General features: G+C 50.5%; 3 protein-coding genes and 1 non-coding gene across 6 annotated transcripts in view; 3 read left to right on the top strand and 1 right to left on the bottom strand.

Moving 5' to 3' along the window:
- Positions 1 to 4,776, top strand: part of clos (closca) — a 25,983-nt gene extending 21,207 nt beyond the window's left edge. Inside the window, 4 exon segments of the mRNA XM_077662640.1 lie at positions 1 to 205; positions 3,721 to 3,904; positions 3,906 to 3,924; positions 4,507 to 4,776. The exon segment at positions 1 to 205 is cut by the window's left edge and continues 34 nt beyond it. Of these exon segments, the coding sequence (XP_077518766.1) occupies positions 1 to 205; positions 3,721 to 3,904; positions 3,906 to 3,924; positions 4,507 to 4,640 (542 nt within the window). The 3' untranslated portion in view covers positions 4,641 to 4,776.
- The window catches only part of LOC144128863 (E3 ubiquitin ligase Rnf121), a 283,986-nt gene that overhangs the window by 99,082 nt on the left and 161,416 nt on the right, over positions 1 to 23,488 (top strand). The gene's annotated exons all lie outside the window — the stretch shown is intronic.
- LOC144128861 (uncharacterized) lies at positions 6,063 to 22,199 on the bottom strand. Of its 3 annotated transcripts, none has more exons than XM_077662631.1 (3): positions 21,926 to 22,199; positions 8,438 to 9,573; positions 6,063 to 7,623 (listed from the first exon to the last, which is right to left on the bottom strand). In XM_077662631.1, exons 1-3 carry the CDS (start codon positions 21,956 to 21,958, stop codon positions 7,338 to 7,340), a joined length of 1,455 nt encoding a protein of 484 aa, XP_077518757.1. In that variant the 5' UTR covers positions 21,959 to 22,199; the 3' UTR covers positions 6,063 to 7,337. The 3 variants fall into 3 exon arrangements, with proteins under 3 accessions (XP_077518757.1, XP_077518756.1, XP_077518755.1); XM_077662630.1 differs by lacking the exon at positions 21,926 to 22,199 and adding an exon at positions 12,020 to 12,288; XM_077662629.1 differs by lacking the exon at positions 21,926 to 22,199 and adding an exon at positions 12,003 to 12,138.
- Positions 13,074 to 13,146, top strand: TRNAF-GAA (transfer RNA phenylalanine (anticodon GAA)). Its single transcript has one exon. It is a non-coding gene; the product is annotated as a tRNA-Phe (tRNA).

The raw sequence follows: 23,488 nt of genomic DNA, 5'->3' as shown, positions 1-23,488 counted from the left end.
TCCTGCTGGCCGTCTCTGCCAAGCAGTCCGGCCAGTTCGACCGCGTCTTCGCGTACCGGTGGTCACGCCAGGGCCTCCACAAGCTGGCCAGCATCGCCGCCGTCTCCGTCGGCTCTCTGGCCGTCGTGGGCCACCGCGATGCCTGTCTCGTGGTCGTTGGCCAACGCAGGGTGGCCGGCGCGGACACGCCCACGTCCGTCTACAGGTGCCGTTTCCTTCCCTTCTCTCACGACACGATTACAAGCTCGTGCCTTACGCAAGTTACACATTTTGAACTTCTATTTTATTTCGCGCCTTGTTAGACCTCGAGGTACAGCACCCGCCTCGGCTTCCGGGACGTGGTGGGTTCGATATCCAGTTTCGGCTGAGTACACACACGCTCTCCTTACATGGGTAAAAGCCATTCCCCGACCTGGTGTTCTACCTATAGGAAAACCGGTGGGCTCTCGGCGACATTGGGGATCAAATCCAGCACCTCCCAAATGCCAGCCGGATCGTCTTTTGCACCTAGTTATAATCTTCTAAGTATTTTCAAGTTCCTGCTGCACATTGTTTTTATCCTTGCAGCTACGGTGCCCCACTATCGCAGTTCATGCGATAGTGGTGGCGATAAACATATTCGCGGGAGACTGCATCAATCAAAGCTTCGTCTTTTGCGTATTGCTCTGCCGCCCGAAAGGACGTCATGGTTAAACAGTACAGTAACGTCAAACCGGCTTCAAACAACGAAAACAGCGGTGTCCCCTGGCACATAAAACGAATTCCAGAAACTGCACTTATCCGCGTATTTCGAAGTCGGCAATGATCATGAGGCGTCGGCGCGGTAGATGGCGCGCGAGCACACTTCCTTTTGGTCACTGGAACTCGGAAAGTACCGCAATCGGGGGCGAGCGCGTGGGCATTTTTGAGATGGTCTTGCCAGAAATCGTCCATCGCGGCGAATGCTTTCGCCTTCAAGGCGAAGTTCAGACACCGCGCGTGGCGTACTCACCGTAATGGGCGTATTGATCGTCATTTGAACGAAAAATAAAGGACTAAATATTCGATGAAAATTGAGAAGCACTTTGGATGAGGGGTTCGTGGAAACCTTGAAAGTGTCGCACGACATGGGCGTTACACCGCCGCTCTCTCCAGTCTCCCAGTACGCGCTCGCGACGCATGAAGCAGGCTGGTTCTAAATCTTCATGCCCTTCTTGCGTTGGTAAGGGCAGCGCAAATGACGTCGCCTGACATTGCCGAATCATGGGGTATATAAAGTGGCTGTCAAGCGCACGTTTTGTAAATCTGCTCTTATAAATGTGACGTGTAGAAAACATGTCCTATATGTTCTCGCTAATTCTCAACCCCCTTCGCCACCACCCTTCTTTTTGTGGGAAGTAGTTATAAGAGCCGCCAGATAAGGTCGGATCGCTACTATTTGCAGGGGGTGGAGTCCAGAATCTTCTAGACTTCATTCTCTTTCAGTGGGTTGTGGTGGTTAGCGTTTGGGCCTGCGGAAAAAGGAAGGTAAAGTAGAAGCACAGGTTTGAATTTTATGGTTAATGTTTTCAAGATACGAATATTATGCTTACTCACCCGTTCACGTTGATGCATTGCTGTTGGAGTAATGGCGGATAAGTTAGTAGGATGTCCACGAGCAAACAAGTTTCTATTCGCTTTTAGGATGGTGCATAAGCGAAAATGCTAGGCACTGCATTTCACATTTTTTTTTTCGTCAACGTCAACCGCACATTTCGTCTGTCGGCGATGGCGCCAGTGGTGATAAGGCTGGCTTTCACCACCCGCGATAAGTTCGCGCGGCAATTATCTTGCCCAGCGTAGCGTCCTTTGCTGGGACAAATTTGTCCCCTCAGAATGCCATGCACTCGCACAGCCCTTCGTTTGCCGTATGCCTTCCCGCTCGGGAACTCAGATAAGGCCTTAGATCCTCTATTCTAAGGTGCAACACCTGGGCAGTCTGGGCGACCCAGAGATACCATGTATGTTTTGTTTCGTATCGCTGTGTGCTGATAGCCCAAACTACATAATAAAACAAGCCTGCCGCACTGCGACTCGTCAGCTACTCAAGTTGCCGGCAACAGTCGTGCCATCCAGAATCATCTGGACGCAGTCGCTGCTCCTATTGGTCAGGCACGATCACGTGAAGAAAAAGCAGCTGCGCTACTTTTCCTAGTGAAGAAAAGTTACTGGAAATCGGAGTTAAGATGTCGCGTCAAAAGAACCAATGGCCATCTAAATGTTCTGTCACAGAATCGACTTGCACGGCTCAGCTGCTGCGTTGCTCGGATATGATCACTAGTTTGCACACGCGGCTTCTTGTGACTGCGACGTTAAACGCACTGGGACTGTGCTATGGAGAAGCTGAGAATGGTTCCCAACACTTCTAACCGCATTCCAATAAGTTTATTTATTCCCAGTCGCTTGTCTATCAGCAGTGCAGTGTAGATCATTGTTCTCTAACGGACGCCTCGTGCTAAGCTGATTACGCTAGTTGCTTTGCAGACCTTATCAGGTGATAAACTAAAAAAAAAAGCGCTTGAACATCTATGCAGCGTGCCTTCGTAAGCAGAATAACGCCGCAGACAGGGGAAAACCTCGCACACTCTTTAGTCTCTATTCCGATGAACATTGTGAAATCCTACAGCAAGGCCGACGCATAGTCATCTTCTGCTTACAAGTGCATCCTATCGCAATGCGCACTAGCATTTTTTTTCCTCACTGGAGACATTATTTACTGCGGATGTACGCACATGTACAGTACAGTCGGGGACAAAAGCATCTGGACCGCTTGATTAGCAAATAAAGCCGACGGCTGCATTATTAGCAGCCAGCTGGAGTCCACACTTGTGGAAGTGAAAGGAGAGGATTTTGACTTTCACCTCCACGAATGTGGTCTCCAAACGACGCCTAATGACAAAGCTTCCTGCTTCGTTTGTTGATCACGCGCTCCAGAGAGATTTGTCCCAGACTGCACTGTTGGCAAAATAACAGCTTTATATCTTGACGATTTAAGCGTACGTTATAGTATTGTAAGGAGGGAGGAGAGCTTGGAAGCGAATGCCGAAACGGGTCACCGACGTGCCCTAAGGAGGGCGCGGGAAGAGGCGCCCCGTAAAAACCGACAGTACGCGTTGCTGGCGGGAGTCAGACTGGCTCCGCTGAGACTGCGTCCGCTGCCTTGGGGAATCGTCACTGCGTACCATGGCGATACGTGCTATCTCGCGCAGTTTATATATTGCGCATATGAAAGATGGCAGGCTGTAACATACCTTGCATGTGCACTTCACCTGCAAGTGCAGCACTCGCCAGCTATTTCGCTCTGTGTGCTGTTTTTGTGGACGCTCGCTAGATCGAGCACAATTTTCTTCCATACGAATTTTCTTCAATTGCGCTCTGTTCTTGTCGTATGTGTTACTTTGTTGTGTCCTATGTTCTTTGCGCGAGTGCATTCTTTGTTAGAAAAAACCAGCATTGACGTTAATTCATGAAGCGAAGTGCTCTTTAGTGACCACTTTCCTTCGCTTGATATTGCATCGGCGTTGGCAGAAGTGCAACTAAATTTTGCGGAGAACGAGGTCATAAGTTTGCCCCCCCCCCCCCCCCCCCCCAATGTTTAGGAGTGGAACCAGGGTAGCTTGTTCGCTTAAATTCCTCGCACTGCTGCTCGCACCCTGAGTTCGTGCGGAATAGCGTCCAATCCGCCCCCTTTACCCCGTTCAGCTACGCGCCTGGGCAGCCTCAAGAGATGCTGGAGGTCCAGAAGCTGTTCGCCGGCGACGTGCAATCCATCAACTGGCTGCCATCTCCGGACGACCGGACGAGCCTAATCTTCGTTCGCTCCAGCGGAGCGGGTAACAATCTCAAGGTCTACGCCTTGAAAGGCGCTTCCGGATTTGTTGAGCCTACACTCTCTACATGTGGACGGTATGGCAACCTTTTTGTCTGTGTTTATTTTCGTCTCTCAAAAACCGCAATCTTTTTCGCGGTACGGTTTCACCAAGGCCAAGGGGATGGTACGCGTCGCCGATTTCGGAGTCGGTGATTCGGCTGAAGTAATTTTTTCCAATGTTTTTCTGAACGCTGTTTCGTCGCGCCTTCCCGCTAGCGCTCGCAGAATAACAAAGTATGTGACTGCACTGCAGTGATTCCTTTGCAGTTTCATATCTGCTGCTGTTCAGCTGACCTTGAGAGTTCATTCACACGTTGCAATTCAGCCAAGATCGCAATACTTTTACCTCAAAGCTCTGTTCATATGCTCACAGGTCCAACTACCTAGAATGCTTAAACTTTTTTTTTAGTTTAGTGATTTTTTCCCAAGGAAAGCTTCTGCAGAATCATGCGCTAAAAAAAAACAAAAACAAAGACGCTCATGAATTTAAAAGCCTGAACCTTACGCGCGTATTTTCTGGCATGTCAATGCGCGGATCTTGCCACACCATGTTTAATTACATTAATTCCTAGATCTTGCACTGCGCATAATTTAACAATTTCAATTTTCTATTCCAGAATCCTTCCGTGAAGTAAGGGCTTTCCGTCGGCCTGACGCCCTCCACTTCATCACGCTGTCAAACAGCCGCGAAGAACCCTCTGCTGTGGTCCTGGCCTCAAAGGTCAAGGGTACGCCCTATGGCCGCCATTAGAGAGAATAATTCCTTTAACTATATTTCGTTTTAATAATTTGTTACGCCTGTTGCGTTTGTTGCGCGCTCTACACTTGTTACCCAGTTCACAGAACTGTAACGATGATTTAATCCAATAAAATTTTACATGTTTTTACTAGGGTGTGTTGAAGCCGATTTGTAGGCGTTTCGTTTTGGCTCTCTCGCCACTCGTTATACGTCACGGTTATTCGCCAAATGGTAAACCACGCCTGAATTGGTTGTCTGCTACATAGTTCCTTCTTGGAGTGTTCACAAGTTTGTCGGCATTCACCTGCATCGCACGGTTGTGAAGCATGCCAGTCCAAAATAAAGATCGTAGATTGCGCAGTCAGTTTGAGGACACAAAATTGACTTTTACACATGACAGAATTCCTCCTTCAATGCAAAATTTAAGTTACTGGGAAGTATGCGCTTCTACCTGAGCAGCAACTCCAAAGGTCGAACGCACAATGCACTGCCTTAAGGCAGCACCCGAAGCGGTCGAGCCTCGGAATAAACTATCCAGTCTCGAAGCAATACTACATGTAATTTTTTTTTCCTTGCGCCGTAAACGTGAGGGGTGACCGAGGGAACCCGGCCCTTTTTCAGACCGCTTTTTCACTCTACCAGACAACGACGTACAAACGCTGCCTCAAATATTGGTGAAACAGTTCATTCTTGCTTAGCCGTGCAAAACCTTCTTCATTGGCCTACAAAGGAATTCGCCAATAATATAGCTCACGAGCGGCAAACTATTTTCCGCACAAGCGGCTTGTCTCGAGATGAACCGGCACTGTGCAAAACAACACTGCAATTTCGTTTGTGTTGCGCGCGTCGAGGCTGTCTCATGGCGGCTTTGAAAATGACATTTATGGGTGCACAGGCAGCGGCTGAATGAATGGTGCTCACTTGTGCGCTTGATATTTGTCGTACAATAAATCTGGCATCACGACCGCGAGGATGACACCGGACAGGCCAGGATTTAATTTCACCTCGTACTCCTGTCTGTGAGGCCGGTATTGCCCGGCAATACTTTTTTGTATGCCAGGCACGTGGCCAGGATGCTTTTCCTATTTTTTTTTTCAGGAGCCCGAGGTCAAAATGGCTGTTTCTTGTATTGGCCAGGGCGCGGGTTGCTGGATGGCGCATGCAGTGTCTTCAAAATTTCGGTTGAAGGGGGGGCGGGGGGGGGGGGGGGGGGGTTCAATATGTGCATGCCGTATGGAGACGTGCCAAGCGATTCCATGGTGATGCACTGACATATGCCAGATTTATGCATAAAGTTGATTTTTTTTTTCTCGAAGAGGACCATTCAAATTTCGCTTCTAGGATACAATGGCACTGACCAAGTATCGTACAATAAACATGCGAACTTTCGTTCCTGCTGTGTTTTTTTGCGAAATGTTAAGGAAGACAGAACGCTTTGACCAGCAATGTTTTTTATAGTGCGTGAACAAGACAGCTGTCCAGTGACGTATCAGTCGGCTACGTTCCCTAGCCTGATAAACTCTTACCATGCATTAACGTAGGAATACTCTCGTTGTGGGCCTAAAGTCCCTGACAAGTAGTCCAGCCTAACAGGTGAGCATGTATAACAAAAATAAAGCGCATAAATCCTCTCACGAATCGGTCTAAAAAAACAAAGCCGCTTCGCCACGCACAGCAGTGCGGAATCACACTCTTGGAATGTTTCGAGGGGAGGCAATGCTCATCCCGTCGTGGTCAGCCGTTAAAATGCTGTTAGCGTTCTTCGCTGCGACGCGCAGTGTCTTTTCAGTAAAACGGTACGCCATCGGCCTCACTGCAACGCCATTCTTCACTCCGCAGGGACTAGCATCTTGATAGTTTGCTTGCGTACGCAGCAAGCAGCCAGATGCTGACGCGTTGTCACGATGCAGCGCGCGGGACTTCGCAACAGTCAATGAATGTAGTACCACCACGAGTTCGCGGCGCTTGGGAAACCCGCAGCAGAGCGACAGAAATAACACTTGTCTCGTGCTTGCGACCGGTGTCTTGTTGGCGCTATAGCCGCGACAGGGATAGCCATCAGGAACTGGGAGATAGTATAGCTCTGCGGCAGGAACAGAGAAGAATTGATCCGCCATTGCAGCTGTCACACACAGCTAAAGCACAGGCAGCATCTCCAAAGCGATTGTCAATTAGCACTGATAAGATTAGGCTCACATCTCACTGTGGCCGGCATTCAGGCGACGGACGTACACGCTCAAGAAAAACTGGCTGTGATGACCTTCCCCGTTCAGTCAGACCCTTCCTTGCGCGCGGCGACTATGATGTGCTGCAGGACGACATTTCGTGACCACTCTGCGGTGAAGACGTCAAGAAACGTGTGACGTAAGAAGGCTCTGGAATCCCGCAGGCGTCTTCTCACTGAGAATCCCGTCAGCTTCGACGAAGCTTTCAATAACAAAGCACCGGCAAAACGGCAGAAGGTAATCGCGTGACTCTTCTTCGATAGCAGTTCTGCATAACAGAAACCGCTCTTTAGCTTCCACGGCTTCTCCTCTGCGTCAGTCATCGTTGCGGGTCGTTCAAGCGCCGTGACTTGATCGCGGTACCGCGCGCGAAACCACTTCGCGCCTCGCAACGCCAGCGTCAGCTCGAGACGCACACTGTGCGACACTGGCTTCAGTCACAGTGTCTTTGAAGCGCGCGCGGACGGGCCAGGCACGTATCTCTCTAGGCACTCGGCTCGAAGCCGTCCACGGGGTTCGTGTGGGCCTTGACGTAGTAGACGCTGCCGTTCCTGTTCTTGCGCGTGATGAACCGGTGGTAGAGGTTCTTCCGCTTGACCAACAAGATGGCCGACAGCAAGATGGCACTGATGCTGAGTGCCCCGACGACCAGCACGCCCGTGCGGAAGGTGCTGCTCTGCTCGCGAGCCTCGCGCGAGTCCGGACAGTAGAACAGCTCGTCCGGCACCTCCAGCATGGACTTGTGCTCGAACTTCGGGGGGCTTCCGCACCTACACAAAGGCAAAGCAGCGAAGATGAACCAAGAGGCGCATAAGCTAGCATGCAATAAGGCGGACACAGTTTGCTGAAAGACAATGAGCGCTCGAGAATGAACAAGAACCGAAAATACACAAACGATAAGAGAGCGGATTCGATCCCGGCCGCGGTGGCCGTATTTCGATCGAGGCGAAACACACACAGGCTCCTGCGTGCTGTGCGATGGCAGCGCACGTTAAAGAACCCCAGATGGCCTCAATTAATCCGAGGCCTTCCATTAGAGCGTCCCTCACAGCCAACGCGTCGTTTCGGAATGCTAAAGCTTACAGCTGGGTACCACATGGCTTCGTGCTCAAGGCTGACGCAGTTACTCTTTTTCGTCAGTTCTCCCAACCCATTCACACTAACCTTTCGTGCCATATGGCTCCGGCCATTAAACTTTATTTGCGGCGTTATTCTTTTTATTACTCGTTGCATGAGCGTAGTGACCGGGGCTAATTTATGAAAACGCCTTCAATCCTCCACCGAAGGGTCGTTGAAAAACATTGAACGCGTTATTTCAAGTCATTTCATTGCAATGCGGTTATCCGTTTGGTTCGTCGTGTCTAACGAGACGCCGTACAGAAGGGCTTCCAATAAATTTCGAGTATCTGGTGCGTTTGCATATCGCACAGCACGCGGGCGTTTTTTGAGCTTAAAATTCGCCCCCAGAAGAAGTCTGTGCGTATGCTAAATGTGGCACCTTTATGCCAGAAACCGTTCGGGCGGCGAGGCAGCACTTCCATACTGTACGTGAAGCATTAGAACTATCAACGTCCTCTTCCTTACCTAAGGTTAGCAGTTAATTCGCGCTGAAGAGGCAGCTTTCGAATCCATGCGTTGTTGCAGTCGCAAGCCCAGGGATTTCCTTGGAGGTCTAGTATTTCAAATTGTTTCCAGGGCGCAATGTCTTCATCCAGGTACTTGATTTTGTTGTTCTGTAAGTACAGTTCCCGTAGCGTCCAGTTGGCTGCCGTCTCAACACGCCAGAAGATGCCAAATATGTCCAGGTCAATGTTCTCCAGCTTGGGATTGCTGTCCAAGAAGAGTGACCTCATCTTCTTCTGATGCGCGAACGCGTCGCCTTCGACCGCCTCGAGCTCTCCCATGTTCTCGAGGTACAGTTCTTCAATGCTCTCCAGCCTCATGAACGAGTTGTAACCGAGGGTTCGCACCGGGTTGTCCGACATGACTAGAACCTTGAGGACCGGCGCGCTGCGCAATGCAGTGGCGGGAACCTGGTCGAACGAGTTAGCGGACAAGTCCAGATGGACCAGACGCGGTGCTCCGTGGAACACGCCGTCCGGCAAAGAGTGGGCGTCGATGTTCGACAGCTCCAGGCGCTCCAGCTTGGGGAGCTTGAACAGCGCCATCTCGAGGTATCGCAGCGGGTTGTAGTTGAGGTTCAGCTGCTCGAGGGACACGAGCGGTGCGAAGAGTTGAGGGGGCGGGTGGATCAGCTTGTTCCGGCTTAGGTTCAGAACTCGGAGGTTGGTCAGGTTCTTGAAGACGTCCTCGTGAAGACTAGAGAGAGAGTTCTGGCCCAAGTCCAGGAGCTGAAGCTGCGGGAAAACGGCGAACACTCCTGGCTCGATGATCGCGATGCGATTGTCATGGAGGACCAGCACGGAGACGTTGGACGCTTCCAGGTTGGTCAGGTGGTCGATGAAGTTGTGGCTCAGGTCCATCTTGTAGACGTTCCGTGGCCAGTAGTTGCCCGCGGGCACGATGGTGAAGCCCTTTCTCGAGCAGTCCATTTGTACCGAACTCTCCCTCTCCGGGGACTCTTTTGAGACGCAGCTAGCTTGCACTACGTTTGTGGTGGCTTGGCAAGAGGCCGCCGCCATGGCGATTATCGAAGCGACTAGATAGCGGTGAGCCATCCCGACCTTTGCACCGGGTCCTCGATATCTGCTCTTGTTTGCCTGCAGAGACGGAAATCAACAAGGATCGATTATTAAAGACTTGACAATGAACACAGTTTTGTCTGCCCGATAATTGTTTTGCAGCATGCTGCAAGTGCGGGACCAGTGCTAGGCACTGTCACATGACCAATATTGGGCTGGTGCCTTAAACAGGTTGGACTGCCCAATGAGAATGAGAGCAACACTATTCTCCCCACAATAAAAATAATTAGCTAATCTTGTCACTACATGTGCACAAAGAAAAAAGCTTGTTCGGCTACAACGCACTTCGCTTATGCAGATGGGTTGAACAAAGCCCTTGTTTTCATTATTTTTTTGCGATGAGAAGAGCAAAAGCTTCCGGTGCTGTGTATACGTAGCAGCACGTGCTCTAAGTGAGAACAGAATTTTCGTATTATAGCGGTTTATTTCCTTCCTAAAAGACTCGAAACAATTAACTCTCCTATGCTTGCCTTTTCAAAAGGAGAGATCTGAAGCACATGAAAGCTGCTAATGTGGCCATCATCATCATCATCATCATCATCATCATCAGCCTTACTACACCCACTGCAGGGCAAAGGCCTCTCCCATGTCTCTCCAATTAATCATTATTGCCTTATCTATACCGTTTTATCCGATAATAATTTACCTGGTATTCACCTAATATGTTCTGTGGTCTTTAAAATAAGCTTTTCGAATCAGAGGAACGCCTTTTCCGGCATGGCATTGTCAGCGGTGTAGCGCATCAGAATACAGCTAAGACGCGCTAACTAGAAGGTTGGTTAACTAATATTGAACAGTTAAGTTTTTAAACATTAATGTCAGCCTCCTTCTTTACTGAGAGGCGTGTAGCCTACCATAAGTAATATCCATATCAGCTTTAGAATTTCGAAAACGCAGTTACTTCCGGCGCTGTGGCCCAATGAACCTTTGTTATTTCGACGATCGAATTTCGCGCACTGGAGAGGTTGCTTTGGCTGCAAGCTTTTCGAAAGGGAACGTATTTTGGCGCGATGTAGCCAAAATTTGTTGGTCCACAGCGCCGAGGGTAACAGCGGTGTCAAAATTCTGAAAACTGATATGAATGTTACCTGCGGTGGGCTACACGCCTCTCAATAATTAAGGAGACTAACAGTAATAGTCAAAAAGTTAACAACTCAATATTAGTTAAACAGCCCGCTAGTTATCACGTCTTCGCTTCATTCTGATGCCCTACACCTCTGACAATGATGTGCCGGAAAAAGCGCTCTTCAAACTAAAAAAAAAAAAAACTTATTTTAAAAAGTGCAGAACATTTTAGGTGAAACACCCCGTATAGTAGGCGTCATACAATAAAACGTTTGTCCACAGTAATTTTTCTGCGCAACTTCTAAATGGGTTCGTAAACGTTTCATCTACCGCACATTAAAAGTGCCGTTAGATGAAACCCACTATAGCCGCCCGCCGCGGTGGCTCAGTCATTATGGCGCTCGGCTGCTGTCCCCAAAGACGCGGGTTCGATCCCGGCCGCGGCGGTCGAATTTCGATGGAGGCGAAATTCTAGAGGCCCGTGTACTGTGCGTTGTCAGCGCACGTTAAAGAACCCCAGGTGGTCGAAATTTCCGGAGCCCTCCTCTACGGCGTCCCTCATAGCCTCAGTCGCTTTGGGACGTTAAACTCTCACAAATCAAATCAAATAGAAACCCACTATATAAATAAAGTATTGTGAATGGAGCGCGAATACTGAAAATTAAAGTCACCGGCATTCCGTGTCCTGCGCCGAAAGGCTTCCAAACCTCTCTCACTGACGATTACACAATTAACAGGCTGATTGCGTAGCCGTAGATTACCGCGGTGCGGGAAACGTGTTCTGAAAGGAATAATTGCGGTCAAAATGTGGTCGACCATCGACTATAAGCGCTTTCTCATGGTCCGTTCCCACACGTCGATTGCTACTGTCACTGCAATCTCCTACTGATGCAAGCTGCCGGGCGGCAGCATTGTTGGGCAGGGATAAAAGAAAAGCTCTCAGGTCACCACAACGGCAGCAAAATAACAGTGAGTCAGCAAAAGACTGCGGCTGTTGCGTGCGAGGTCTCGTTTATGTTGAGAACACTGCGCCATAAACGACGACCCATTTATTCTTTAGTATCCTCTACAAAGCGAACCGAGCTTCGAATGACTGCAACCTAAATCGCTGCTCCGCCGGCACAAGCGGTCACAAAACATGAAAGTCGAACATACAAGGTTCGAACCAACTTGCGCAACTGCGCGCAAAGTACATTAGCCGATCAAAGCGTATTTGAGCAATCGATCTATCCAACTCGCGTGGTACTTTCGGCCGCTCCCCAAGAACAATTCGAATTTCAGCGTGGGCATTATCTCACTACGCGAGCAGAGCTCGTTCGCCTTTTCAAAAGACAGCCAGGTGGTCGTTCCTGCGGTAGTACGTGAACAGAAATAAAATATACCGGAGGAAACATCTTGCCTCGAGAATGGCCGGGTGGTGCTGTCAGCAGGTGGTCGCGAGAGCAGCTTATCTGGGCCACGATCGTAGCCAGCGCTGGGAGAAAGGCGACGGGGGAAGAGTGCGTGCCTGCTCACGAGGGCGGAACAAGGGCTTCTTGCGCGCCGGCCAGGTCGCCATGGCTTCCAGATAAGCGCTAATCAGGCGGCCTCCGACACGTCGTTTACACGGCGCGCGAGGAAATATACCGCAGCCAGCTCGCCCTGGAGGCGGTGCGTACAACAGCGGCCCCTCACAGACGCTCGGCAAGGCACACGTGCTGCGGCGCGTGTGACGTCAGTACACATAATCCCAGCTGTTCCCTCCGCGGAGCACCCCGGGATACAACGCCAGGGACGAGAATTGCGGTAACCGCGCGAACGCGCGGCTTGTGGCGCAAATGCGGAACGCATGCATGCAGCGCGCGTGTCTGATGCGTACACGTGTATTCTGCATGCCTCGACAGAACCGTGCAGCTGTAACGAGGCACCTGGTTCACAAGCAGCGGTTGTGAGCTAATAAGGGGCCCAATTCACAGAGCCACTCCCACTTTTACAGGCGCTTTCACGCTGGCCAATCGCGAAGACAGCAAAGTTGGCGAGTATACACGACCAAGACTCGTGCCCCGATATCGAGCTGCTATTATATAAGCGCGACCACCTTGTATGATGAATTCAGAGTTGAATTCACTAGCTTCGATAGCGCTGCACGGATGTAGTGAGGCACGGTGCTTGCACTGCATGCAGAACCAGCGAGTCACCCCTACTGCGCATGAAAACCGTCGCGTTTCCGGTTATTTTGTTTCCATCGTTTGCAGTCCTGCAGAGCACTCGTGTCCCTGGGATTGCAGACTCGCGGAGGCCCATTGTTCCCGCCCGGCTGCCCGCGGAGCATAATGCGGTTGCATCTACGTCGCCAGCGAGGATAACATGCGCGGCTTGGAACCGCTGTAAACGGGTTTGGCGCAGTTACGTTTCCCTAGGGAGACCCCTTTCGTAATGCCTTCCTTCGAGGTGCGGTCTACCGGTGCCGGCGTGCCGAAATAGCTCAGTTGGGAGAGCGTTAGACTGAAGATCTAAAGGTCCCTGGTTCGATCCCGGGTTTCGGCACAGCTTGCATAGTTTTCTTTTTCCTTTTTGTAACTTACGCTGGCTGTTCAGTGGACAAAGGTAGCGCGAGGCACATCCACGGAACCGTCACGTGATCGGTGTGAGCGGACGTGCGCTTCGGCATCAGGGGTCGTCGCACACACAGCTTTCGTTGTAATAAAGCTCGGCCGCCATTACGCTGTCATCAGGAGAGCTTCGTTGGGTTTCCGGTACGTTAACAAGTTTAACACCTGGGAACCTGGCATCTGTCAAAACGACATTTGAGACGGTGTTATCATGGCTCTGGTATGGTAGCCATCTCAGCAGTTTGGAATTTGGCATCCACCACAGCGTCATCTCGGGAGGAGTCGATTGGTTTCTGGTATGTTATCAACTCTAACGGTTTAGGACTTTGCGTCGTCGTGCTGGCATCGTTGCAGAGATACGTGGCGTGCGGCGTCGGATGCCAACACGAACAGCTGCGCTCGGTATGCGTGGCCCGATGGCGATGGCCCGAATGCGCGGCACAGTCTGCGGCCCCCGCCCAGCGCGGCAAGCTCAGCTGCGCATGCGCTACTCTGTTCGGGTGTCTTCCGTGTGTCAATAGTCAACAACCCTTCGCGAATGCAGCTGGCGACGTGCCGTGTTGCGCAGTTCGTAAGGCTGCCCGGCTGCTCGAGAGACCTGAAGAGACAGGGCAGGAGCCCTCAGTTCTCCGTTCCTTCAAAGCGCTGGTGGTGTCACAAAGCAGCCACGATGTTTGCACTGCCCTACACACTCTGAGCATTAATACGCCTATATGGGAGTAAAAAAGGGAGTAGTAGGCTGCCCCCTAGCGCACTCCCTTTTATAAACGGGTGTGCTCTGGAGGAGAGTTTACTCCCTCTTTGACTCCTTTCTGTTCAGAGTGTATACAGTAACAATGCGCCTGCGACAACGCAGCACTATTCACTTCGTACACGACATAACCTCATCGACCACGTCCCCATGCCAATCACAACAGATACCGTGCGTGACGTAAATTCCTCATCCGCTCCTTGCAACCGGAGGAGTTGACAAGGGAAGGGAAAAGAGGGGTTCGTTATGACATACGAGGCGGAAGTCAACAGTCACAGAAAACAAGGAGCACAAGGGATGTTTTTTTCCCTCACCCTTGGTTTCTGTGACTGTTGGTTTCCGTCATGCATCCGGAATAGTTATTATTATATAATCAAGAATACGAGTGATAGGCTAGTCTACTCCATACAGGATCGGAGTTCTGTAGCGTCTCCGTTGCGAAAACGTCCTATATGAAAACAAAAATCGGTTGTTTGAAAAAGGTAATGGCGCAGTAGCTGTCTCACATATCGGCGGACACCTGAACCGCGCCGTAAGGGAAGGGATGAAGGATGAACTCAGAGAAAAAAGGAAGAAAGAGGCGTCGTAGTGGAGGGCTCCAGAATAATTTCGACCACCTGGGGATCTTTAACGTGCGCTGACATCGCACAGCCCACGGGCGCCTTTGCGTTTCGCCTCCAACGAAACTCGGCCGCCGCGGTCGGGTTCGAGCCCGGGAACTCCGGATCAGTAGCCGAGCGCTCTAACCACCGGGCCACCGCGTATGCGCCATTTGTAACACAGTCAGCGAGACGGTCCGCGTTACCTGACTTCAGCCACAAAACGATATGAAAATCCGTACTCCGCGTCGGACAAAAGAAAACAAAAATAAAGGCACTCAGACGAAGCTTGACGACGCCCTTGGCTTCCACGCATTTCACTCCGCGCCGATTCATGCCAGCGAAACTGGAACGAGCAAGGGCTACGCTCGAAGACACATTCGACCGGGTCTGCCGTGCGCGAAAAGCGTGTCACCGAGATGCTGCCAGGCCCGTTCGCGTATAATTAGAGCCGTGGCCACCTTGTGGAGCTGCGAGTCGGCGTGGGCCGCCTGATCCAGGTCCTCGACCGAACGGACGCCCGGACTTATCGAGCGAGGTGACGCAAGAAGGCCCGGAGGTCCAGTCGCGGTGCCTGCAGTGGGCATTATAAACGACCTGCGTTTTCATCGCGCCGTCCACGGGCGTGTTACAGGCTGGAGGTCCGTCGCCTCCTTGGCCTCCTCGCGAGGCCGGACACAATCGGGTCGCCTATGTGAGATACGACACGAGTGCGCGTGTCGCTTCGAAGGATCGCGGACACTGCGTAATTCGACCACGACGCCTCAGTGGCACGCGGCGTTTCCTTTTCGTTACACGTGTGGAGAGAGGGGAAGAGGTAGACGGCTACATCCTCTCCCCAGGGCGAGAAAATTTCCTTGGGGCAACCACATGCGCACCTGCTGATTTCGACGAAGAAATTCAAGAAATGGGTTCTGCATACGTAGGGCAGGTCTCCCGAAACCGCCCCCTTCAATCGTTGCCCATAAATAACCACTTCTTTCTTTCTTTCTTTCTTTCTTTCTTTCTTTCTTTCTTTCTTTCTTTCTTTCTTTCTTTCTTTCTTTCTTTCTTTCTTTCTTTCTTTCTTTCTTTCTTTCTTTCTTTCTCCCCCCTTCTCTTTATTTCATGTCGTTTTCTAACAAGGCACGCTGCGTCAGCGAAGCTCGCATCCTGCTAGAGCTATTTGTTAACCTCGAGTCAAGGGTCAGGACCATTCTGCACCTTCCACTTGTTATGCTGTGGAGAAACCTACGCTGCAAGCATTGGACAACCCTCTCTTGGCTGCGAGAAGTGCTGTCGTGTGGCGGCAGTTAAGTTGTAATTTTTCATTGTATTGCAGTGTAATTTCAGGCGGCCGCAATCATGCAGCTTTGAGATAAGAGATCGCCAAGCACGCGATAGCGCTCCAGTTGCTGAGGAGCTCTTCGAGACTATTGTAGGAAACTTACCCGAAGCCAACTTAGAACTGTCATGCACATACTATATCCGCAACGTTATTTTACTCGCGAGCAATAACTGTATATATATACTTTTCGTCTTACTTTGTTTCTTCAACCTCGTGGTGCATCGCGCGAAATTACTGTTCCTTAGAGAAACAGAATCAAAGTTCTCGCTCATTACTACGTCACTTTCATCCTCCTGGTGTCCATCATGGAAGGCTATAACTAAACTTAAATAAATGTTTTTACCACCACCACCACTTTAGTTACTGTTCACAGTCTACGCTAAGAGCTGACATGCTGACACGTATGGGCAAAGCATCCATCAACGCAGATGCGTTTGAAGTGCAGGGTATATTGTGCTTGATCACGCTGCAAGTCCACCAAGTGTAACATACCGAAAAACCAAATGTTAAATGCGAATCTTTGAGCCCCTCCATTTTAACAAAAATTCGGAACGCAAAAGAGAGTTACTTCCGCTATTTCAGGAAATTACTCTGTTGGACTTGAAAGAAAGAGCTTAGAAGGCGGAAGCACTCGAGGAATGTGGCCGTTTACGACAGCTCGCAGTTGGGCAATCGGTTGTAACGCAAAACGACAGAAATGCCGGATCTTTAGGCTATGACTATATACAGATTGTAATTAAACTTCATGAAGTATCAAACAAAAGTTTTAAAAGGGTTGCCAGAAAGAAATGATACGCGCCGTTTATATCAGGCGCTGGGGCGATGACATCAGCCAGTTTCGTCTGCTTTTAACAGCTTCGAACGACAAAAAAAAATCAGGAAAGATAGGGAGAGGGATATAGACAGTAGTACAGATGATCGATGTGCGCAAAACATTAGACGAACCACGTACACGTGCGTCTGTCCTTGTGTTTCTCTCGTGTACGTGGTTCGTCTAATGTTTTGCGCACATCGATCATCTGTATTATCATCATGCACCAACTAGACCCAACCGAAGTGTTATTGAGGAATATAGAGAGACAATGAAGTAAAAGAAAACTCTGTAATGGACTTCCAAGTGAGATTTTTTTGTCTCCTAAATTTCATGCTTGAGCGAGGCAATTAAGGGTCCCCGACAGGCAAAAGTCGTCTATTCAGTGTCGCTGTGAAAGGAATAATAAATCAACATTGACAGCGATGAAGTAAGAATTCACCATTATTACGGCGAAACACAATTTTTCGTAGCGTTCTGCAGCTCAGTGATTCAACAGCCTCAGCTGCTACAAATGGTTCAGGAGTTGCATGGTACAGTGAAGCAACACCGTCCCACCTTAAATGAACGTCCCCGCTATTTTGCACGACACGTTTCAATTGTTTCACGTGCATTAGCCTGTTTTCCCAGGCTAAACTTAGAAACATTTCCTTTTCTTCAAATCCTGGACACGGCAGCGCTTGCGCATAAGCCGGTCGTTCCGCGTATTCAGTCGGCCGCGAATTGTTTCTAAACTTACACCGAGATGCCATCCATTTTTACCGCTAGCAGTTGTCGCGTTCCAGTTACAGCCAGTGTCGCATTCGCAAACCGACGCGTACAGAAATGAAGTCTGGAATCCTCAACTTTGATCCACTCAGAACGGAGCTGTGTAATGCCTGACTGCACTTCTACGTCGCGCGTCCTGTTTGCACGAACAAGAGCGAGAGAGCGCGTTGAGCTCAGCGCGCTGAGCCGCACTCGCAAAAATAACACCCGCACATGCTGCCTCTCACGTCACATGCAGCGGCCTCATATGTGTGCAGCTGCGTGTCGTGTTTGAGCTGCTGCTGATGCAAGCGAAAAAGGCCGCGATCGCCTTCCGTCTCGCGCTTTCAAACTGCCTACTTTTATACCTGGCGACGGGAAAACCGGCGGGCCGATCGCTCACCCACACCGGGAGTACCGGGAAGCGTTTGACCGGGGCTTGTTTTTGTCCGAAAACGTATACCTATTTGTAAGAATATGACTCTTCTCGGGGTAAGCCTAGGTAAAATGAGTTTTTTTTTCTCACATATATACGCGCCTCATACCAAGCATCTACTTGTCTACTATTAAAGCCCTGTAATCTAGCTCCTCACAGTGAGGATCCTTCCTGGAGCGTCCGGCGGCGCAGCAACACTGAATCCACTTTTTTTTCGGCCAAACGTGGATCCCCGACTTTCCGCGTGCTGGATGAAGCGCGCTTTTCAGGAAAGTCACATCAACGAAGGCGCCTTTTTTTTTTACTCCCAAGTAAATATGAAGAAACTCCACGTAGCTGGTGAGGGTTTGTAAATCTTTAGAGATGGGACCTTACGTTTGAGCGACGTTAAAACGTGCTTTTGCTTTTGCGATAGAAGCCATCATCCCGTCTAGCGAAGTTTTTTCAGTCGAAAAGTCTGCCAGTCACCCAATTTCCTGGTCACTATAGTTCCCAAATAGCAGAGTAACAGCGCATAGCCTTTACCAAAGAGAACCGTGACAGCTCGCAATAATGACAAACTGCAGGATGGGACAAAAGCACAATTCAAAACTCTCCAGCATGGATTCGTTTCCTTTTCAGCAATAATAATAATAATTGGTTTTTGGTGGAAAGGAAATGGCGCAGTATCTGTCTCATATATCGTTGGACACCTGAACCGCGCCGTAAGGGAAGGGATAAAGGAGGGAGTGAAAGAAGAGAGGAACAAATAGGTCCGTAGTGGAGGGCTCCGGAATAATTTCGACCACCTGGGGATCTTTAACGTGCACTGACATCGCACAGCACACGGGCGCCTTAGCGTTTTTCCTCCATAAAAACGCAGCCGCCGCGGTCGGGTTCGAACCCGGGAATTTCAGCAAACTGGAATTTCGCTTTTGTTGTTTATGCTCACAAAGGCAGCTCTCGCAGACTAAACTAGCTGCCTGCAACATAATGAAGCTGTTCGGAGAGTTGAAACTATATAGGTTACAGAAATAATGGATGCTGAAATCTTCTAAACTATCGGCTCACGCTCGGTGCAACGCCCCCTGTTGATCGCACGTGGTACGTCACGCACTCAAAACAGAGATTAGTAAAAAGGGAGTGTGCTAGATGACAGCTTACTATTTTTTTACTCCCATATAGGCATATTCGTGTTTAGAGTGTGGCTCGTATAAGATAGCTGGCTACCCGTGCGACAAAGCACGTACCGCACTGATGCGAGTTTAAGCAGCCTCTCGTTTCCGAATCACCAACCCCCGAACTGTATAGAACGTGAGCTTGTGTCGCAGCGTGCTCATATTCGGAACATGTTCTCTTTGTATTTATTATCTGGAAACACTGTCGCCACAATCCGAAAAAAAAATGCGGAGACGAGGGTGCGAGGGGTCGACCATAACTGGTGTCGTGGTTTAATTCGCGCTAATGCGACACCTCCGTTGGTCGTGCCACGCCCCTAGCGGATGGGGCCGCGACAGCGCACGTCGCTTTGCGCTTTCAGCTCGGCCACAGTCCTTTGTTTCGCCGCGCTGAAAACTGAAAAACGAGTACAATTACGTGTCAAGGTGCCCCACGTGACACGCTCTATTTCGCGGCCGAATGAGGCGCCCCCGCCTGTCACTGCGCGCTTCTTTATTCGTGCTTCTTTTTTTTTTTTGTCAACCTCCCGCTTCAACAAAGCTCGTTTCCAGTCCAACAAAGCGACGCGAGGAGGCAGCTGCCGTCGCGAGCGCTCTCTGTTCGCCAACGAACAATACTCTCGTCCCAGTGAAATAAAGCCGACCCGCATCTGCTCATGCGGTGGGAGCACGTGACGCACACGCATGTGATATAACGCACGCGCGGTAGAGGCGCTAGTGAAAGAAGGAAAAAAAAAAAGGAAACAGCAGCAGAATAATACCTCGGCTACCATTTTGACAAAAACACAAAGCGTGCATGGGGCAAGTTCGCGTCTTCCGAGCGAGTCAGGGGATGCATAAAGTCCGGCATGTGCGTCGTAGGTCACCTTTTCGAAAGAAATGTCAGCGTAGAAAAGTGCGCTTTCGCGGTGAAGGTCAAGAACACCATGCACAGCGCAGATCACGCTTCGAGCGGACCTATAGTTGTAGAAGAAGCGCACCCAAGTGCTGACTTGAGCTATGATTAAAGCTCGAACTCTACAAACCGGTCTGCACTTAAATAGACGTTATCTCTGAGAACTTATCGGTCATTTTTCCTCCAGAAATCACGCGAAGCGCGAATGCTCTCTAACTCTTTCTATATCTCGGTGTTCACGCCAGGTCTGATCACTGAAAAATTGCAGCGAACGGTTTTTACTTCCTTTTTGTTCGATGTATAATTCGGGGTGTAGGCCTCGTCAGGAGGCTTGCTTCGTCTTCCTCCTTTAGCCTCACCTCGAGGGTATATTGTATTACATGGCCAAACAAAAACTACTACTACTAATACTTTATGTTACAACTGTCACACTGCGAGTTGCTTTATTTTAGTTTTTCTTCCTTAACAGCTAAGATAAAGACCGCCCCGATACTAAACAAAACCTTGAGGCTCCACTGCAAACAATAATGGCGGCTTACTGCCCCAATTCAACTCACCTATCGCCATACAAACACTAGTTAGTTTTTGGTGCTCCAAGCTATATGGATGCCCTGGAAGTTTAACATGCTACAGACAAAGTGTTTCCTCCTGCTCCTGCGCTTTTGAGCGTGCAGGAAGTTGTTCTTCCCTTATTGGTGAACGGACCTAAGTCTATTTCTCGCCTAAATCACTGCAGACACAGTTCCGTGTCGTACACATATCGTGTCTTTCCCTCCTACATACGAGCCCGCTTCTTCTCGACGTCGTATACTTTTGCAACCCGTTCATTATTTACCCGTCGCGGCCGTACAAGCCGAGTATACGTTTCGGCAGCAAGCAGCCATGCGTGCGCGCCAGTGTGAGGTCAGAGTCGCATATTGCCGAGTAGGCGTCTTCTACGCGGACCTGCAACGCCAACAGCCGCGCGCTCCAGGATTTGTCCTCGCATACGCTATCCCCCGTACTGCACACACAGTGGTTATTTATCTTCCGACCGGGCCGCCCGGCTGGCACTCGGTATTACAGCCAATGACGTTATCGCGCACAACCGCAATCTCCGTGCGCGGGCTTTCTCAAGGACGACATATAGTGCACAGTAGTGGGCGACCTACGCCTCTGGCGCGTATACACTAAAAGGCGTAGGAAAAGCCGTGTCCATATAAAAGGGCACGCATAAATAGGTGAGCCTGTGCATGCGTGCCCGCTTTAGCTGCCAAGAAGGGGGGGGGGGTGGGGGGGGGGGGGGTTGCGCGATGTCTGGAACGCTCGCGGCCTTCTTTCCTCTATGCCAGAGCATGCGTCACACGAATGGCACACCGTTAAAAATGTCACGCTCACGCGCAGCCTTCCGAGTTAAGCAATACCCTAGCACAGGTGAGAATGAGACGCGGCATTAGCGTGCTATATGGACGCGAGACTCTTTATACAAAGCCGATCTACTCGGATGTCGGATGGGTCGTCTGGTATAGGGCTAAGTGAATCTCATATTGCTCTTGCGCCCCCAAAGTTTCGGGCCTTCGGGTCCACCTGAACTGTGGACTAGAAAATAAAATTGCAGAGCCAAAGGACTGACCGCTGCAGACTCTGATAACTATAGCAAAACACCTACAAACGAATAACAACCAGAATCGGTGAAAGGACATTTCAAAACATACCTCTCCTATGACACCCGAGATTGGGGAACAGATACACCTCAAACTTTTGAGTGCGCGCAACGATACTTCGCGTTGAACTTTTGACGCGGGCCTGTATACTGTTTACCGACAGAGTTCGTCGACCTCAATGTTAAAAAGTCAGCACGACCGTGCAGTGTCGTTCGCCAAGCACACCCTCTCGTGGGCACCGCTGTGTCAACCGAACGACCACGCCGGTGGCACTGCGCGCGCACATACGCACTCTCCCTCGCGTGGCAACCGCGAACGATACCTCTTTCCATAAACCAACAACCTCACCTGGACACGTGTCTCTCGACGACCCGAAACCATGGCGGGCGTGCACAAGTCCACAGCCAGTCGATCCTTGTTCAGCGTCGAAGAGGTAACGCGACTCGACGCCGCCTGGTCGTCTCCATAGCTTCGTTCACGAGGGAGCAGCAGCAGCGGCTTCGCCAAGCTGCCGAGCGGCGTGGCGTATTCGCTCACAGAGCGCGACCAAGGCTGCCGTCGCAGGAGCAGCAGCAGCAGCGCCGCTGCTGCCGCCTCGCACCTGTGGAGCAGGAAGTGCCTGAGTGCGCGTGAGTCGGCGAGTCTTTGTGCGTGCGAGTGTGCGTGCAGCGACCTTGCTGGCTGGCCACGCGTAAAGAAACAAACAATAAAGCATAAAGAAAAACTCCGCACGACGCCGCCATCGGAGAGGGTGCGTCTGGCGGGAAAGGGAGCCATCTGCTCTCTCCCGGCCTGCCGTCTGCAGCTCTAGGCCTAACGGTGTAGGCCGCGTACGTAGCTCGTCTGCCTATTTCATATTCTTTTTCTCAACCACTTTGTCGCCCGTCAACTGCGGGTAGTTCGTATGGCAGAGATGCGCGAGAGCCCTCTTGTTATTTTATAAGAGTCTTCGTTATGAGCCTTCCTCTAGTCGGAAACCAGTTACTATGTGCCCCCCCCCCCCCTTTTTTTTTCTTCTGCGCGACGTTTCGAGCGCGCTACGCAGCGACCGCGGTTTTCAGGAGCGCTTTTGAGGAGGGGAGGAAACGAGGACTGACCACGTGCGCCTAAGACTTCACCGCCATTACGTCCAAAGTGGGCGGGGTCGCGGCCGCATCGGCGGCAGTTTCGTCGGAACCGACATCCCGCGGTTCTCTTAGCCGCTCTCATGCGTATTACATTTAGTTCGCCACCCAGGCGTTGAGAACGGCCGGCCTTGTCACAGCAGGGGCCGTTACGAGTGCGCGGACCCCTGCTTCGTGGACTAATTGCGTAACGTCGTTTCGCGGAAACCTTCTTGCCCGTATGATTGCTGGTTGTATTCTTGGGTCTGAGCGCCGGTTTATAAAAAGCAGCCGAACGATCGTGCGGACGCCTCAAATTGCTGGGTACGCGACTCTTGCTGTCTGGTCGAACAATCGCTTTGCTCCTTTTTTCTTTGTGTTTCGAAGAGGGGCTGCTTTAAGCGCAACTCTATGCCTCTGACCACGTGTTCGGCGAGCCTTACGTTCTGGTATCCTTCTCAGGCATCAGACAACTTACACATCGATGTAATAAGCTGTACTCTGTATCCTTCTTTCTTCCTCCTTTCTTCTGTCCCATCCATTGTACTCTGTAGAAAAACAAAGAACAAATCACGTCCAATAAGGGACATCCCAAGATAGAATTTCTGCAAACAGTTTCGTCACAATGGTGGTTAAATCACGCCGAAGAGGGGATATCCCAAGATAGAATTTCTGCAAACAGCTTCTCCACAATGGCGGTCAAATCACGTCGAATAAGGGACATCCCAAGATAGAATTTCTGCAAACACTTTCTCCGCAATGGTGGTCAAATCACGCTGAAGAGGGGATATCCCAAGATAGAATTTCT

This window comes from Amblyomma americanum, chromosome 4, assembly GCF_052857255.1.
Source record: "Amblyomma americanum isolate KBUSLIRL-KWMA chromosome 4, ASM5285725v1, whole genome shotgun sequence".
In the NCBI taxonomy this organism is placed as follows: Eukaryota; Metazoa; Arthropoda; class Arachnida; order Ixodida; family Ixodidae; genus Amblyomma; species Amblyomma americanum.
This window is presented reverse-complemented; position numbering and strand designations above follow the sequence as displayed.

Coding starts and splice junctions, on each gene's coding strand:
- LOC144128861 (XM_077662631.1), bottom strand. CDS start 21,958: ATGGTTTCGGGTCGTCGAGAGACACGTGTCCAG. Junction 9,574..21,925: donor GTCGAGAGACACGTGTCCAG/GTGAGGTTGTTG, acceptor CCGTCTCTGCAG/GCAAACAAGAGCAGATATCG. Junction 7,624..8,437: donor GAATTAACTGCTAACCTTAG/GTAAGGAAGAGG, acceptor GCCTTTGTGTAG/GTGCGGAAGCCCCCCGAAGT.